General features: G+C 37.5%; 3 protein-coding genes and 1 long non-coding RNA gene across 10 annotated transcripts; 2 read left to right on the forward strand and 2 right to left on the reverse strand.

The window, feature by feature from the left end:
• The first annotated feature begins 444 nt into the window (after positions 1-444).
• SYP81 (syntaxin of plants 81) lies at positions 445-3,465 on the forward strand. Of its 7 annotated transcripts, none has more exons than XM_068488266.2 (9): positions 445-582; positions 769-942; positions 1,070-1,200; positions 1,290-1,373; positions 1,464-1,568; positions 2,121-2,264; positions 2,563-2,805; positions 2,912-3,043; positions 3,186-3,465. In XM_068488266.2, exons 3-9 carry the CDS (start codon positions 1,123-1,125, stop codon positions 3,327-3,329), a joined length of 930 nt encoding a protein of 309 aa, XP_068344367.2. In that variant the 5' UTR covers positions 445-582; positions 769-942; positions 1,070-1,122; the 3' UTR covers positions 3,330-3,465. The 7 variants fall into 7 exon arrangements, with proteins under 7 accessions (XP_068344367.2, XP_068344366.2, XP_068344369.2 ...); XM_088684654.1 differs by having other exon boundaries at positions 466-582; positions 1,303-1,373; XM_068488265.2 differs by having other exon boundaries at positions 769-1,200.
• Positions 3,466-4,187: 722 nt separating this feature from the next.
• LOC137747498 (protein FATTY ACID EXPORT 1, chloroplastic) lies at positions 4,188-6,562 on the forward strand. The gene is made up of 2 exons (XM_068487620.2): positions 4,188-4,357; positions 5,645-6,562. The coding sequence occupies exon 2, from the start codon at positions 5,655-5,657 to the stop codon at positions 6,288-6,290; it is 636 nt and encodes a 211-aa protein (XP_068343721.2). The 5' UTR covers positions 4,188-4,357; positions 5,645-5,654; the 3' UTR covers positions 6,291-6,562.
• A 1,274-nt stretch (positions 6,563-7,836) lies between these two features.
• On the reverse strand, positions 7,837-9,715 carry LOC137748301 (transcription factor TCP9). Its single transcript, XM_068488434.2, has one exon. It carries the CDS (start codon positions 9,370-9,372, stop codon positions 8,467-8,469), a length of 906 nt encoding a protein of 301 aa, XP_068344535.2. The 5' UTR covers positions 9,373-9,715; the 3' UTR covers positions 7,837-8,466.
• A 1,308-nt stretch (positions 9,716-11,023) lies between these two features.
• Positions 11,024-12,826, reverse strand: LOC148698641 (uncharacterized). Its single transcript, XR_015955900.1, has 2 exons — positions 12,592-12,826; positions 11,024-12,507 (listed from the first exon to the last, which is right to left on the reverse strand). It is a non-coding gene; the product is annotated as an uncharacterized LOC148698641 (long non-coding RNA).
• Between the last annotated feature and the right edge of the window lie 4,534 nt (positions 12,827-17,360).

Below are 17,360 nucleotides of genomic sequence, written 5' to 3' on the forward strand. Positions count from 1 at the left end.
TCACAAGAACTATTAATCCAATTAAGCCTTAATATTATTTTGCTGAGTTATCGGTTTTAGAAGCAAGGCGACCTTGGCAATGCCCACCTATGTTTGTATTTATAAGTAAAAAACTTCTAATCAATTGTATTATTCCTTCACTTGCAAAAGCACAAATTATTTCCTAAAAAAAAAAAAATTTTAAAAATTATAAAAAAAGAAAGGTAAAAAAAAAAAGGAAAACTAATGAAAATGGTTTAAAAACTTTGAGTTTTAACGATAAGGACAAAATAAAAGGTAAAGTGAATAGTACCAAGATTGAGTTTTTAGTGTAAAAATATGATTTTTCGTTAAAATAAAACAGTACTGGAAGTTTTTCGTTAAAATTTCAGTTAAAAAAAAAAAAAAAAAAAAAAGACAATGAAGGATAGAATTGTAATTCTGGTAATAAAGAAAGAGTACTTTGGGATCCAAGTAGAACCATCTTCTCAAAATTCTCAGCTTTGATCTGTGAGGGGTAAGGCTGCTACACCAACTCCAGATCCTCCACAGTTCTCTCAACTCATCTCTCAGCTCTCTCTCTCTCTCTCTCTCAATCTTCAGGTAACTGCCGTTGGATTTCCCCTTTTTTCATGATTTCTGGAATTATTTGGGTATCAAACCATGGAAATATTATTGAATTATTGTAATTATTGCAAATTTCTGGTGATTTGGTTCCTGGTATTTATAGATTGGCAGCTTTGATTTCAATTTCTGGGATTCTTAGAATTGTTGTTATGAATGTGATAGGATAATTCTTATCAATTGGTAAATTAGAGTAAAGGAAAGGAATTTGACAAGGAAAGATAAACGATCACTTGGAGAGGGAGGAGATCAACCTACAGGGTTTATACCTGAGTAGTTGTGTAGGCACAATGGCAGCAGCGACCACTTCACAGAACCTACAATTTCAGTTCAATTAGGGTTTCTCCATTCCCAAACTCTAGCATTTCTCCAAATTCTTTGGATTTCCCATTGAAATTAAGTTATTAATTGTTCTAATTTCTTATATTTTCGTATTTTGGTTGAAATTTTCTTTCTATCCCTGAAGAAGAAGAAACTGGGAATTGGTGAAATTAAGGGTTAGGGTTTGGATTGTAAAGAATGTCCAAAGTCAGGGATAGGATGGAAGATTTCAAAGATGCTGTGCGCCAATCTGCTATCTCAATGGGTTACAACGAGGTTCGTAGATTAATTCCATTTATCTCTCCAATGTTTACAAATATATGATTTTTCTTGTGAATTAAAGACTTTCATCTGAAACTTTACAGTCCAAATTGGCAGCGATTCTGGCGAAATTCATCATCCATGCACCCCGGCAGCGGTCGCCTTTCACCAGAGCTGCCCTCAAGACGGTATTTACGCATTTGCCACTCTGCTTCTTCTTTTCCAAAATCTTTTATCTGATTGTGTTTTAGATCATTTCCCTTGATTAATTGGGTTAGCTCGAAAGCATTGGAGCTCTAGAACAGTTTATGTTGAAACATCGAAAGGATTATGTGGATCTGCATCGCACCACTGAACAGGAGAGGGATAGCATTGAGCATGAAGTAAGTTATCAGTTGACAAATCTTTGCTTATTGTTTTTTTTTTTTTAAACTAAGTTATGTCGCTGTGGAAGATTTCAGGCTCCCACAGCTCTATTGGGTAGTCTTTGGATGAAGGAACTCTAAAAATCTCATCTTACTAATTATTATTGTTGTTTGTGCTGACAAAATGATTTATTAGACAACTCTTCAGAATTGTCCCTTTTGTTTAGATGCAAAAGTGTTAAATTATGCATTCCTACTTTACAAAGTTACTGAGCAGTTGATGTTACCAAACTCTGATTTCATATATGCTATTCAATTTGATGTTTAATGCGGGTATTTGTAATTGTATATGTAAGAATGAGTTGTAGATTCTGTAACGCTGAGCTTGTTTCAATGTGCATGCGTAAATCCAACGTATTCAGTATTTGCTTGATATCTGTATAAGAACAATGTCTCGTAAATTGCTTGTGATCTACATTTTTTTTTTGTACTTTTCTGCTTCTTGTGTCTTGAATGAAGCTATATGGTTTTGCAGTGTGCTTACTTTTTTCAATTTGTCATGATATGCAGGTTAGTGCTTTTATTAAAGCATGCCAAGAACAAATTGATGTTCTAAAAAATAGCATTAATGATGACGAGGCAAACTCAAAGGGCTGGCTTGGCATTAGGACTGACTACTCTAACGCTGATACTATAGCACACAAACATGGTGTGGTATGATTCTTTACCAGTTTATACCAAGGATACCTAGTGATATTATATTTTTATGCCCCAATAAGCCTTTGCACTCTCAAAGGAGAAACCATGTCCTCCCTGGTCGTGTTTGATATGGGAAGTTGTGTAACTTTTAATAGTTCTTTCTTGAGCTAAATTATATTACCAGATTATTGGGTGATTGTTAATGTTCAATCGAGTTAATTAAGATTCCATATTCCTCAGTGTAGACATATTTGCAAGGAATGAATGGCATGTTTGCTTATTTAATTATCCAATGCATATTCTGAAACTGCAGGTTTTGATTTTAAGCGAGAGACTCCATTCAGTCACGTCACGGTTTGATCAGCTAAGGGCCATACGCTTCCAAGATTCCATTAACAAAGCAACACCAAGAAGAAAACCTAAGCGGATTAAGACTTCAGCATCCACAGATACCTCAAACTCTGACAATTTGGAGCTCAGGGAACCTAATGAATTTCAACCCGAGCCTCTAACAGTGCAACAACAACTCTTGGATGATGAAACACGTGCCCTTCAGGTATTCTAATACTTAGCTGTCTGTCTATTCTTTAGACTTGGCTATTTCATTATTTAGAAACCCTCTATTGCATAAAGTTGCTTAGTGCTGCTCTTGGTACGCGCAGGTAGAGCTGACTAGCCTTCTAGATGCGGTTCAGGAAACTGAAACTAAGATGGTGGAAATGTCTGCGCTGAATCACCTTATGTCCACACATGTTTTGCAACAAGCCCACCAAATAGAGCAACTATACGATCAGGTGGGTGGATATAAGATATATGTTGGTCCATGGTCGTCGGTTGTTGTTTTGTCCCACTATTTGCTTTGAATTGTCAGTATTCTTTTATAAACGGATAAATAAATGTTCCAATAGCTGCTGATAATTATCTTCTGTTGAACAGGCAGTTGAAGCAACAAAGAACGTAGAGCTCGGCAACAAAGAGATCTCCAAAGCAATCGAGCGGAATAGCAGCAGCAGGACCTTTCTTTTGCTTTTCCTATTTGTACTTACGTTTTCGATTCTCTTTCTTGATTGGTATAGTTAAACATCGTATACATTATTTTCGTTAAACTTTCACACAGGAAATCGGGAAGAACTGAAAAGTTGAGTTGAGTGATGTTTACTTGTTCCTCTTAATCCCTTCCCAGTTTAATGATATGATAGTAAATCTTCCTCTTCCAGATTTTGGGTCGCACAGGGGCTTCTGTTTTGTCTTTGTTTATATGTGCTTTCCTCGAATATATACGTATTTGTGACTGATATATCGGAATTGTGTCTCCTGTATTTTGTACGCGTTTGTGACTCATGCTTAATATATTGTAAGAGAAGCAAATGCCATTTAATGTTGAATGCTCTTAACTAATCGAATTACAAGTTTTAACCAATCAAACTATAAGACTATAATTTTTGACATGCTAATAATAATACTCTAGAAAACACTATATTGGAAAAGAAAAATGGATGCGATTTCCACATAACTTTAGAACTCTGTTTATTTCTAGCTTTTTGGAATGAATACATCAAAGACACATAGAAATGGGTGTATGAAAAGAGAACAAGTGTGCGAAAGTCATTTTTCTATCGAAAATAATAAAAAAAAAAAAATTAGTGTTTTAAAAAACTCACCCCAAGGCATATCTAGATGGCTTTGAAGGCGGGGTAGGAAGAAAATTGCCTTCATTTTATGGATATTGGCGAAAAACTCGCCTAGACTTGATGGGGTGCGACCTGGGCAACCAAAGCGTGCCTCAGAGCGTTCGATTGGGCAGCCAATGCACGCCTCAGGGCATTTGGTGTGCTTTGCCTCTACAACAACAGCAACAACAAAAACGATGAAGGGTATTTTTGTAATTAGGCAGACAAAAAAAACAAATTTTGGTGTCCAAATATTACTATTTTCTCCAGTAGCAGCATCGGCCCTCGCTCACAGGCCCATTCCATCTGTCGTTGTTTATTCAAGTCGGCAGCAATTCCAGATCCTTCGCGGTTCCCTCACTCATCTCTCAGCTCTCTCTCTCTCCCTCACTCTCAGGTAGCTGCTGTTGTATTCCGTTTGCTGCTGCCGATCTGCAGGTACAGCTTCAATTTCCATATAAATTTGACATTTTTCATGCTTTAGAATTTGGGGATTAAGCCATGGATTTTGATGTGCAAATTACTAGTGATTCGGTGCGTGGGATTTAGAGATCGGGAGGTTTAATTTCATTTCTGGGATTATTATAATTGTTGTTACGATTGAATCCTTTCTGTTAGAGGCTACGATAAATTATTCGTAATCCAGTGGCTTTTTGAGAGAACTTTTTGAAAGAATTTCTTCATTTGTGATTCAAATCATAGTCAGTTTAATACAAGTAGATTTCTATTTGATATAAGCTAGGTTTCATGCCCTTTCAGAGGTTTTTGCTCGACATTAAAATACACGCAGACGAGCCAACTATCTTCACGTGTAAGTGAGAGGTTTTAGGTTCGATTCTCTCCAAAAGAGAATTTAAACCACATTATTGTTAGCCTATTGTGAGGTTTAGCTATTTCCTCCTCCGTTTTGGTGTAGATAATATATTTTGTTCAAAAAATAAAAAAAAAATTCCACGCAGATGTGGTCGTAACCATATTGGTTGGAGTAGATGTGCTCCCCCCTCCCTAAACACCCGAGTTCGAATCCCTCTACCCACAGTTTAAATAATTTAAGGTAGAATGTCACTTGTACAAAAAAAAAAAAAAAAAATCCATTGGATGATAGTATGAGTAACGATGACAGCTTCGGTTTTTCTTTTAACTCGCTTTAAAAGGGAAAGGGGTTAGGATTATTGATAGGGGATTGTTAAAGGGCAGAGAATCAAACACTAGCACAACTAGAGAAGGAGAGTAAGATGAAGAGCCAAGTTCTGTTCATAAATTCATTCAAATACATCCCCTCAACCTCCAGAATTCTAGCATTTTAAAAGGTCTAGCCAACTGCTTAATTAAATGCTAACCCAACTTCCTAGTCCTCAAAAACTTCATAAATGATAATCAAGTCCCAACCCAAATACATAATTAAAGCACAACTTACAAAAATACAAATTACTAAAATATAAATTAGCCACTTAATTATGAGAGCTCAATGAATTTCTCTTTCATGCACTACATCAATTATAGCTTTCAGTTTGATTATTCTGGTGGTTAAATGAATGTAATTTAACTCTTTCATACATGATGCATCCTCACATATGAGATTCATATCCATTAGATAAAACTAATTTCATAAATTTAGATGCAGCCACAGAAAAAAATAACAGTTCTGGATGAAATCCTTGTGATTTCTTTAAATATTTGATTAATTATGCAGGAGACTTCATTAACTTTAATTTTGTATTACAGATCAAACAACATGAGCACAATTGCAGCAGTGACGACTTCGCAGCTTTCATGCTTCTCTGCCATGAATCGTCAGCTCCGCCTCTCAAGACGTTCACTCCTTTGCCCAACCACTGCTCGTCCCAGGTCTTTGTCGCTTATTGTCATGAGCATTGAAGGGGGTTCCAAGGCCAAGAATAGTTTGAGTTACACAAGCGATGCACCAAAAGCAAAGTCGGATCCCATTTTAGATGACGAACATGTCGCTCAACCAAAAAGAGCGGCCAAGATTCATGATTTCTGTTTCGGGATTCCATTTGGGGGGATTGTTCTAGGTGGTGGACTTATTGGATTTATCTTTTCCAGAAATCCTGCCACGTTGAGCACTGGTGTCCTGTTTGGTGGGGCTTTGCTAGCCCTTAGCACCATTAGCTTAAAGATATGGAGGCAGGGAAAGTCCAGTTTACCGTTCATTCTAGGACAAGCAGCTTTGGCGGTAGCCCTCCTGTGGAAGAACTTACAGACGTACGCTATGACGAAGAAAGTATTTCCAACAGGCTTTTATGCTGCCATTAGTACTGCAATGTTATGCTTCTATTCATATGTCGTCCTCTCTGGAGGAAACCCACCACCGAAGAAGTTGAAGCCATCTGCAAGCACTGCGTCGTGATAGAAACTACCCGGAAGGCCTAATTAGGTATTAAGGTTATAAACTTTGTATGACGGACTTTTGTATTGTCTATACGAATTAGAGGTGTTTTCTGATGAATAAGAGTGTCAAATTTCAAACACTGTTTATGTTGAGGCTGATAAAATAGCATGGCAGAGGCTTGAAATGTTAAATCTGCTTCCAGAATTAATTTTGTAGTGAATGGATGGGTTTGGTCATTTTGAATAATAGAAGGCAAAAGAGTGGCTGCTGGGATTTAAGACCCCAAAAGAGTCTTTGGTGTTGCTTGTTAGGAGTCTTTGTTCCTATTGACTTTTTTAAATTTTGTTGGCAATATAGTACGGTTTTTTAGCAAAATAACGATATTCGTTATGTTAAAATTAAAAAAAAAAAAAAAAAAAAAAAAAATCTCCTAGACTCCAATTTAAACCCTTGCCTAGACGCCTAGGCATTAAGCACCTACTCGATTATCACTTAACATCTTTTAGAACTTTGATTAATAGAATCAAACTTCTTCCCTTGGGAACCAAACTTTACATTTTTAATTGGCTAATTTTAACTTTTACCAGGAACCGTTTGATAACACTTAGTTTTTGCTTTTACCTTTTTAACTAACAACTGAAAAATTGTATAGCTTTAAGTTTTTAAAATATTGTAAATGTTGTAGACCTATTTGATTGCATAAGTATAGAGAGAGGGTATGACAAGCATAGAGAGAATTGAGTGAATTTTTAAGTGTGTTTTCTCACCTCATTGCGCTTTTATTTATTTATTTACCCCAATAGTATTACAAATCTAATATAATAATATCTAAAGAAAATGTATGGTAAAATCCCATAAAGATATTCCAAGATAAATAAGATTTACATAATCATATTTCTAAACTATTAGGACTGCAACATAAAAGACTTACAAATCCATAGTGTTTAATGGAGTTTCATATACTCCTTGTGAATTTTAGGTAAAATCATTAGAAATCATAGGGGGGAGATGCTTGATTTCCTAAAACCTAAAAAACACTATAAAATCACTCTAAATCCATTAAAATCCTTCATCTTTAAAATACTTGAATATCATTTCCTAATTGAATTCGCATGGAGTTTTATGAAATACATTAAAATTTGAAATGAATGCACTCGTATTGCTATGCAATTTTATAAACTCTTCTAAAATCGTGATTCAGTACTCATGGATTTTCATATATTCAATTGATCTCTTGATTGAATTGTCAAAAAAAAAAAAAAAAATTGAACTCTTGATTGAAGACGTAGATTTGTAAACTCTTTTAAGATCCTTTAAACCCTTACTTGAATACACTCCCTTAATTTCGATCGCTCAACGTCGCCGCTTCCTCCCCCCCCCCCCACCCCACAAGAGTACACACTCTAACGCCCTATCAAGACATAATCCTATCAAGACATAATCGAGAAAGATTCAAACGCTGCTAAGAATGTCCTTAAATAAAGCCAAATTATAAAAACTTTGAATGATAGTCAAGGATTGAGAAAAATATGCACAAAAACATAAAAGAAAGTACACAAGTGGGAAAGTTAAAATTAGGTCAAACACTGAATAATGCCGTACGCTACATTTACATTTCTCTTCACCAAGTTGGGGTTTTTGCATCTAATGCGCCCATCTTCATCCCCTCATCACCGTCACCTTTCCATTTGTGCACAACCACAATCACAACCACAACCACAAACCCTAAACCATTATTTTATTACAATAAATAAAATAACAAGGGAAATAGGTAAAAACACTAAGCGGACCCCCACAACAACGGGGCACCTACCCATCAGACACGTGTCAACTTACCCCACGGACCCATCCAACCCTTCCGCTGGGACCACTCCACGCGAAGGCCGCCTTGGTAATGGTGCTTTTGAACTTGGGCCCCGCTCCCACCATCACATGGACAGTGAGATGGAGTAGGACCCGCGCAGATTACACCATACAAACCCCTACTCTCACCCACCTCCTACGCCGTTACACGGTCCACAATTGTGGTCCCCACCTCCGCCTAATCCAACCCCACTTCACACGTGCATCGCCTTAAAACCCTCTCCTCACGTGATCACGTGCTTCCCCTTTCCCACCCAAAGGCAAAACCCAGCGCCCTTCGCCGCCAAAATCCGAAACCGCGGACGATAGGTTTCTGGGTTTTGCTCCGCCGTCAGTGATTTGAAGAGCCAGACATGAATTGTAGCTCCTTTTTCTCGTAAATTTCCAGCGAGAAGTCTCTCAGCGTCTGAGTGCCGCCGCCACTGCTCGTTGCGGTGGCTGGAGCCGCCGAACTGGGACCAACGAAGGAGGATATGGGTCTGGCCGAGATGTTGATGAAAGGAGCGGCGGGGAGAGTGGTTGGAAACGTAAATATGTGAGGCTGGGTCGTCGAGGGGACCATGAAGAAAGCTCCCGGAACGACGGTGTTTGACGGTATGGCCCACATGGGGACCATGCCTTGAGGCCCCACCGCTTGTACAGCTGAAGTCGGTGGTTGTGGTGGTGGTGGTTGTCGTCGTCCTTCCGTTGTTAAAGGGGCTAAACCCGCCGACACTGAGACGCCGTCGTTTAAGTCCACGTACTCGCTGTTGGAGTTGCGCTTGCGTTTTTTCTGGTCGGGAGGGTCGTCCCCGGGTCTCACATCAGTGGGGATTTTAAGCGACCCGTTCACGGATATAGCAATCGCCGGCACCGTTCCGGTGCCTGTGGCGGCGATGATAGCCGGCTCGGCGTGCTCCAGAAGCCACTGTATTGTGTCCCCATCGGACTTGTGCCCGAGCTCCCGGGTCAGCTGGAAGATCCGAGCCGCGCACGTGGCAGGCATTCGGATCCTCCGTCCCCGCCCCTCAACCTTCGTGTGTCGGTCCTTGGTCGACGCTCTCCTCGGCGCGTGCACCGCCACCGTCATAGGTACGTCTTGCTCCTGCTTAGGCGGCAGCGCGAGAGCCCGAGAGGGGTCGGCGGGGTCTTCTGGGTCGGATTCTCCTCCGCCGTCGATTCCGAGATCGGCTGCTGAGGCGTCTTCGTCCTGGTCTCGGTCTCGCTCATGTGGCTGTTCTTCTTGAATCATGTCCATGTTTGCAGAAAAAAATCAAGGGAACCCAGTTGAGAAGAAGCAAACTCGGCGTGTCCCAGCAGGTAGAATCAGAGATTTGAAGTTGCAGAAAGAAAAACTGTGGGGGCAGGACAAAGAGTGGAGGGAAAAGCTTGAAGACGAAGAGTTTTCTCAATGTGCTTAAACCAACAGGTTTGGGGGGATATTCTCCGGTATTTATATTAGTGGATTGATTAGATTAATTTGATTATAAATAAATATGAAAGAAAATATTTGAGAAATAATCTACGGTTTCTTCTCCTTTCCAGCACCGATATGTGGGAGCCACCCTTGTGATGAGTAGTGGTGGGACCATTTAGTAGGGTTTATCTGTTAGGAATAGGATCCTCTTCAGATTCTCTTTACAAGGATCTAAGGGATCAATTAATCATGGTTGTTCATTGTATATTGTACGGTTATAAATTATTTAAAATTTAAAATTTAAAATTAAATTTAAACAGTACCTAATGAAAACTTACCGCACGATGTACAATGAACAGACCCGATTGATTGATCCCTTGAATCCTCACAAAGAGAATCCAGAGAGGATCCTTGTCCTATCTGTTCGGGTTGAGTCAAGGTGTTTGATGGGTCTCAATGAAAAATGCACTCTTAAAAACTACTCTAACTCTTGGAATAAAACTCAAATTTTAGGTTTTAAATTTATTCTAACTTGCTCTAACATTTGGGGCAAATATGAGTTAAAACCCAAAACTAATTTATGGGACAAATTTAGCCCAAAATTCCCCTGGGTTAATGGGGCTAGCTCATTTTATATGTGTATGTTTTTTAGTTTTATATTTATAAATTCATTGAATCCAACGACTAAAATCTAATTTGATCAAATACAACAGTAAAAAAAAAAATAAAAATAAAAATCTAATGGTCCAAATTTAAATCTAATGGCTAAAGTAATTAAAAAAAATTATTTTATGTGTTTCATACTCTTTCGTAGTGTTCCACGAGTTTTATGGTGCTGGTTTAGTGATTTTTTAATATTTATCGGAATCTAAATATTTGTAAGTTAAAATGTTTATAAAATTAAATTAGGATAGTCAACATAATTTTTTTTTTAAATTACTTTAAGAAAAAAAAATTTTAATTCATTATTTAATAATTTCAGGCTAAAAATTTAACCCATAAGGGTTGGAGGAAAAAAATTGTTTCTGAGTTAAAAATTTTAGGTTTTCATCAAAGAGTTGAAGATGGTCTAAAAGTTACTCAATTTTTATTTGTTTGGAAGTAGAGTAAGTTGCCAATTTCATCTCTGAACTTTTACTTAACTTTTTTATTCTCCCTAAAATTTTTCATTGTAAAATTAAGAACTTAAGCTCATTTTTTTGGCCAATTTCACCCTGCTGTTAGTTTTTCATTCATTCAATCCAATTTCTATTAAATGGAAGTATATGCATGTGAGGATAGTTATGTCGCTTTGTTCTTTAAAATAATTGAAAACCCCAGATTTATAGTATGTTAGCCTATGCAAATCTATGTGATTTTATAGCTTTTATGTTTGAATGACACACCCAACCCTCATATCCTCCAAACACCAGGGTAAGCACGTGTTGGTCGACACTCGAGGATGACGAAGCCATATTAACATGCACATAAAAATATGAAGAAAGAACGAATGTAAGATAAAACACGTAAACTTAACTATAATGAATATGCAAATGTGGGAACGTGTTCAGAGCATACAACTAATCAGGAATACTGTACAAGGAATATTATGAAAAGGTACGAACAAAGGAAGGGGTCCTACATCGAGAGGACTCGAACATACCAATGCAGGAGTGCCCTGATGCTGATATTGTACGCTTGGATTCTAAGTCCTGAAGGGGGCGCAAGACAAAGCATGAGTGGACCAAGTTTATATATAAGTAATACTAAAATCAACTACTCCAAACGTACTAACCCCCAGTTTTAAAAACTCATATAGCATAATAAATAATAGGTTTTTCCAAAACCCTAGCATGCCATAAAACGTTGGATTAAAACATATATCGTATATAGTGTGCTTTGTAGTGCTATCACAATCGCCCGAAGGCACTACATCGACCACTTGAAAGCATTAATATATCTTTTGCCCGAAGGCACTACATCGCCCGCTTGAAGGCACATATATCTTCCGCCTGAAGGCACTACATCGTTCGCCCGAAGGCACATATATCTTCTACCTGAAGGCACTACATCGCTCGCCCGAAGGCACATATATCTTCCGCCCAAAGGCACTACATCGCCCACCTGAAGGTGCACACACACACACACACACACACACATATATATATATGAATATCCACTAAGTAAGCACAAAAAATCATGAACATAATCTTTCCAAAATATATCTCATCAGAGCTCAATAGCTCAAACATCATATCATAAAACCATATTCATACATATTTAAGTAAATGTAAATATGATAAAGCATGACATTTTATAAAGCGTAAATCCGATAACTCATAAACGTTTAATAAAACGTAGTTATAAAATCATGATTTTCATGTATGCATTTCTAGCAATAAAATCATGCATTTTAGAAGGGGTCCACTCACAAATACTCTGTCACCAAAAAGCCGCTCAAACTAGAGAGGACGGGGTCATCCCTAACAAACGCATCTAAGCACATAAAAGGACCAATTAGTAAAACTCTACTAAAACGATTGAATTTGGGAAAATGGAATGCGGATTTGGGATCAAGATGTCGAAATTAGTCTAGAAAGGGTCCCGGAAAAATTTCATATAAGTCAAATATTCCAGGGAATTTCCCTAACGGAATATTCTAGGAATATTTCCTAACGGAATATTTCAAAGAATATTCCATTCGGATTTGAGTCGGGTCAGAACAATGTTTTGGGTTGAGGGTCGGGTTGACCCGTTTTCAAGCTGTGGGTCGGCAAATCTCCATGAAGAAGAAAGCCGGAGCTTGCAAAGCTCTGTTCATCCTCAAATCTTAACTAAAACTAGTCATTCAATATACCAAATTGAAGCCTAAGGAACAAGGAAGAATATTATACCTATCCCCTGGCCAACCGTGACCGGAGTTGATCGAAAAATGGTCTGAAAGGCTCGGGTTCTTGCCGGAATTTGGGGAAGTATCCCTGAGCTATTTTTGCGATGCTTCGACATCCATAACACACAAGCACGATCAAAAACAAACTATGGGGACAAAATGAGAAGGTTTAGAGTGTTTCTGAAGCTTACCCATGTCGATATTGGTGAGAGTTCGCCGGAGAACATTTTGAACAGTGACAGTGACACTATACCGTGAGAGGGAAAGAGAAGGAGGAGCCTTGGTGGTCGCGACAGGGAGGTCCTAAGGATGATGGGGTTTGCCAGAGCGACGAGGCTAGTGATGGTGGAGGTGGTGTCATGTGTGAGTTTGAAGAAATGGAGAGTTACATAGAGATGAAAGTGAGAGAAAGAAAGAGAGAGATAGTGAAGATGAAAGACAGAGAGTGACGAGGAGAGGGAAGAAGGAGAGAAGGCCGGAAGACCAAAACAAAGGGGTGGGCCCTACTGGCAAGCCCAAAAAGACAAACATGAAAAATATCTCCACACATAAAATTACCAATTTACCCTCATTCCGAAATTTGTAAAATTCGGGATGGGTTGTTAATTGAAGGTCTAGTGAAGTGACCCTTTTATTCTCAAAGGAGAGTCACATGGTATGCACGTGACAAAAGTTAATGTTAATAGGAAATTATATTCACACGCCCAAGTTACTTCTCCCATACAATTTTATTTTTTTAATATTTTTCTATCAAGTGTTAGTGGTGTGCAGAAAATATTAAAAAATTAAAAGAGTAGAAGTAATTTGGGGTATATGAATATAATCTCTCAATGTTAATTTGGATTGAGTCTATAGAAAACTAAAGATAGGGGAGATTGACAAAAAAATTAGTTTAAGTTCTTGATTTTCCAATTGAAAAGTTTAGGATCGAAAATTAAGTGAAAATTCACGAGGGAGATCGGGAGTCTATTCTTTGGAAATAATATGCATTAAGAACAACCAAATTGGGACGGTTCTGATGAATTGGGTTTCCTACTCAAACTCTATGATGATGCATAAGTTCGTCTTTCTCAAGTTTAAAGGGTTAGAATAGTAATTGACCGGGATTGGTATAGATTCAAAGTCCCTTGTGTGCAACTATTGGCATAGCTAAATACACCAGACTATTATGTTTCATCCTCTATATTTGATTCGCATCGTAATGCTAAAGAATACCTAGTGCTTGTAACTGTGATTGTATTTTAACTGTACAAATGTCATCACGTCTGTAATTGTATTTTAATCTAATTAACCGTACAAATTTTAACACAATAACCATTTGCTTTTCTTGACATCATTTTTAGAAAAATTTGATAAAAATCAATATCAATGATCATTTTAATGTATAGTACAAATCGATGATCTTGAAAACAATAACATTATATGTCCAATATAATTGAAAGGGACTAGGGAAATGAAAACACAAGTTTTGTCCTTTTAAAAATTAATTTTCAAAAAAGTAAGAACTATTTTTCAAGCTTTTCTTTCCTGTAAACTTTTGTATCCACTCTAATTACTTCATCACCTCTTACATGCATCGTGACATCATCTACCTTAATCATCTATCTAAAATTAAAATAATATCAACTTGGACAAGTCAAAACATTGAAAAGAATATGCCGTTAGGTGGATGAATGAGAATTTTCTCCGCCATTTAACAAGCGATGCCAATAAAGTTGTTGCTCGGGAAAGGAGGGCAATAATTCAGTAATGTATGGACCCAACTCTCTCAATTCAGAGCGATGCATTTCATGTTAACATAAATTAGACAAACAAAATGTGAATATAATTTCAGATCCGGCATTTGTTTTTTCAAGTAATGGTGCCCAAAATTTTTGAGCCGCGCTGTATCATCGTCGGAGGTCCGATGTAAGTGATTTTAGTCGGATTTTACTCTTGGGATCGAGGAAGGGATACAAAACTCAGGTGGTGCTCCACCAAGATGGTTGCCGGAAATGACCATCTTAAAATCCAGGTTTTAGAGTATTAGGGACTTTCGAGCTAAATTTTATTGTCTACCCTAAAATTGGGTGAAACTAAGTAAGAAGAACAAAAGGGATCGTTGATAGCTGTCAGCGGACACCAATATCACCCATAATGGCGATCGGATGGAGAATTTACGTATAGTCAAACTATTGGGTCATGAACAGTTGGGGTTGACCCGACCTCCTTAACCTGGTCTAGTCTGGGATGAAACTTTCCATTTCCATAAAGTTGGATTTTTATGAGATTATGGGCCTCCTTGCTATTTATATCATTTGGAAAAAAACCAAAATACCCTTCAAGTTAAAATGCTTCTAACTTATTTGTTCTAACTCCGTTTTAGACGCCATTTATGCCCATACTCTTGTGAAATCAATGTCTATTCATCTACTCTAAACGCACGTCAAAACACCAAAATGAAATATAAAATAACCAAAACGCTCCTCAATACACTTTTCTTAAAACAATAAATAAATAAATAATAAACTCCGTGACCAAATATCACATAAGTTGTATGACATCTTAAAACTTAAAGGACCCCCAAAGGCCCAATGAAACTACAAGGCCGGCTATAGAGAGAGAGGGTTAGGTTCTTCCAAGTCATTCAATTTCAAGGGACTATAAAAAGGGAGTTATAACCTAAGCCTCACTTAGGTTTTGTTAGGAGGAATTAGGAAACATTTCTCCTAATTTTCTCTCTACAAAGTCGGCCCCCTATGAGGAGACTCACTAGCATCAATCTCCATCCAAGGCCACTCATCTTCTCTTCACATCTCTCCTTGGTGTGGAGAAATTAGAAGTTCCCTATCTTGTGAACTTAGAGATTCCTATTCCGTCATCCAAATCCAAGAACCCAAAGATCCAACGAAGAAAAGGAGAGCAAATGTACAAGCTTTCGCTCTTTAATTGTTAAATGCTCAATGTATGCTGCTCAAATAATCTTAATTTAGCCAATGTTTCCTTCACCTAATGGCCTCAAAGCAACTTACCACTACTTTTCAAACATGTCACATTTTTTTTAACAAACGACATTATCTACACTAAAGGGGGCGGGGAGTAGGCTAAGCCTCATAATAGGCTAATAATAATGTGGTTCAAAGTCGCTTTTTGGCGACAAATAAACCTTAGACCTCTCACGTACAAGTGAAGAAAAATATCACAAGACCATTTAAAATGGAATTTTGATGACTGTTTTGGACCATTTATGAGGGGAATTGTACCTACAAATAGGAGTGTATAGGCCTCTAATTTATCAATTACACATATTAATCATCTCTCGGTCTCCAGTTGCCTCGTTCTAGACAAAAAGGTGAAAATAATAATGGATACTTAAGATAAGACAGTTGAAATTAGTAGTGACAACTGCTGTTTATTAATGGGTTACCAATTTCAAGTGGCAAGTTAACGTGCTACAACCTCATTCTTACATCTTAGGTGTGTGGCCCAAACATAAATGGACAAAAATAATTCTCAATTTGACAAAGTAATTGACAAAACTAACTGTTATGAGATATTTTTTTTTTTTTGGTTAAATGATAGATTTGTTAGATTAAAGAGTCAATAAGGTTCGAACTCACATGGTAGTGTAAGTGCAACACTCATCTATACCATTGTGGTGGAGGGCTCGTAACCAAATTTGGAAACAAAAATTTTGTCCATTGGTTTGGGTCCCTGGGGGAAGCTTTGCCTTTTTATGGGTGGGATATGAGGAATATGATTCTATTTGAATTCTTTTTATGAGGATTTCAGAGATCAGTTCATTTTATGCGATTAGAAATTATTTTAAATTTTTTATTTAAAATTAAATACAAATAGTACTTAATGAAAATTAAATATACGATACATGATAAACAATTAAAATAAATGCATGAAGATTCAGAGAGAATCCTCGCCCGGGATACGAAGGATTAAAGATGGGACCTCACCGCATACGCCTCTAGTTTTCTAACACGGTGGGCCTACTGCACACGCACTTATGGACAAGGACCAGCGAAGTACCGCTGGGGTTGGGCCTCTCTAGATAGAGTTGGTGGGTCCAACTATTTATTTTCTCATCTTTGGTGATGGCCCACACCACTTTTGGGTGGACCACAATGGCATATGGCTGGTGAAGGTTTTGGGTGCGGACACCGTTGATGGTGGGCCCTTTTGCTTTGTGCGAGGGAGGGTGGGGTACAGTGGGGTCGGGGTTGTGTGGAAAAATCAAGGAGCTCATGGGGTAGAGATGTTTTTGTGTGTGGGAGCCGTATGGTCAACTGGTCCGGCCAGAATTTCTCGAATGGCTGAGGGAGACCCATTTTGAGCAAGTGGTCCCTATTTACTTTTTAAATAAGGGATCATTTATTTATAGGAAAATTAATAAAAAAAAATTTAAGAACTTTGAGTTTTAACGACAAAGATAAAATAAAAGGTAAAGTGAATGGTATCATGATTGTTTTTTTAGTGTAAAAATATGGTTTTTCATTAAAGTGAACAGTATTGGAGGTTTTTCGTTAAAATTCCCTTTATTTATCTTATTAGTTTACTAGATGATATACTATCACGTGACGTTCTGGTTCGATAATGCAACATCACATATTATCAGATTTATACAAAGCATTATACTACAAGATTGGAATGCTATAATAGCGGTAAACATGTTGCATAAGCAACGGAAACTTTTTATTTCCACAACATAGTAACTGGAAATGACATTTGAAATTTTTACTACGAATTGTCTTTTTTACTTTATTATAAAAGTATCGTTAAGCACAAGATGCATTTAAAAAGAAAATTAAAATTATCAATAAGCTCATCATAATCATTTCATTTTTAATTTTTAATTAGGAACTATACAGAAGTAAACAAGTTTAATTTTGTTTAGTATACTGATACAAATTCTATAGATACTAAAACCCAATTAAGGAGGTTCACTGTTCTTAAGCATAGTGAACTGGCA

The sequence above is a fragment of the Pyrus communis genome, chromosome 2 (genome assembly GCF_041283825.1).
Source record: "Pyrus communis isolate YQ-2024b chromosome 2, ASM4128382v1, whole genome shotgun sequence".
Classification (NCBI taxonomy): Eukaryota; Viridiplantae; Streptophyta; class Magnoliopsida; order Rosales; family Rosaceae; genus Pyrus; species Pyrus communis.

Bases quoted from the DNA above. Each gene is read 5' to 3' on its own strand.
- LOC137747498 (XM_068487620.2), top strand. From the start codon at position 5,655: ATGAGCACAATTGCAGCAGTGACGACTTCGCAGCTTTCATGCTTCTCT.
- LOC137748301 (XM_068488434.2), bottom strand. From the start codon at position 9,372: ATGGACATGATTCAAGAAGAACAGCCACATGAGCGAGACCGAGACCAG.
- SYP81 (XM_068488265.2), top strand. From the start codon at position 1,123: ATGTCCAAAGTCAGGGATAGGATGGAAGATTTCAAAGATGCTGTGCGC. The intron at 1,569-2,120 runs GTAAGTTATCAG...CATGATATGCAG, and splicing joins GGGATAGCATTGAGCATGAA to GTTAGTGCTTTTATTAAAGC. The intron at 3,044-3,185 runs GTGGGTGGATAT...TCTGTTGAACAG, and splicing joins TAGAGCAACTATACGATCAG to GCAGTTGAAGCAACAAAGAA.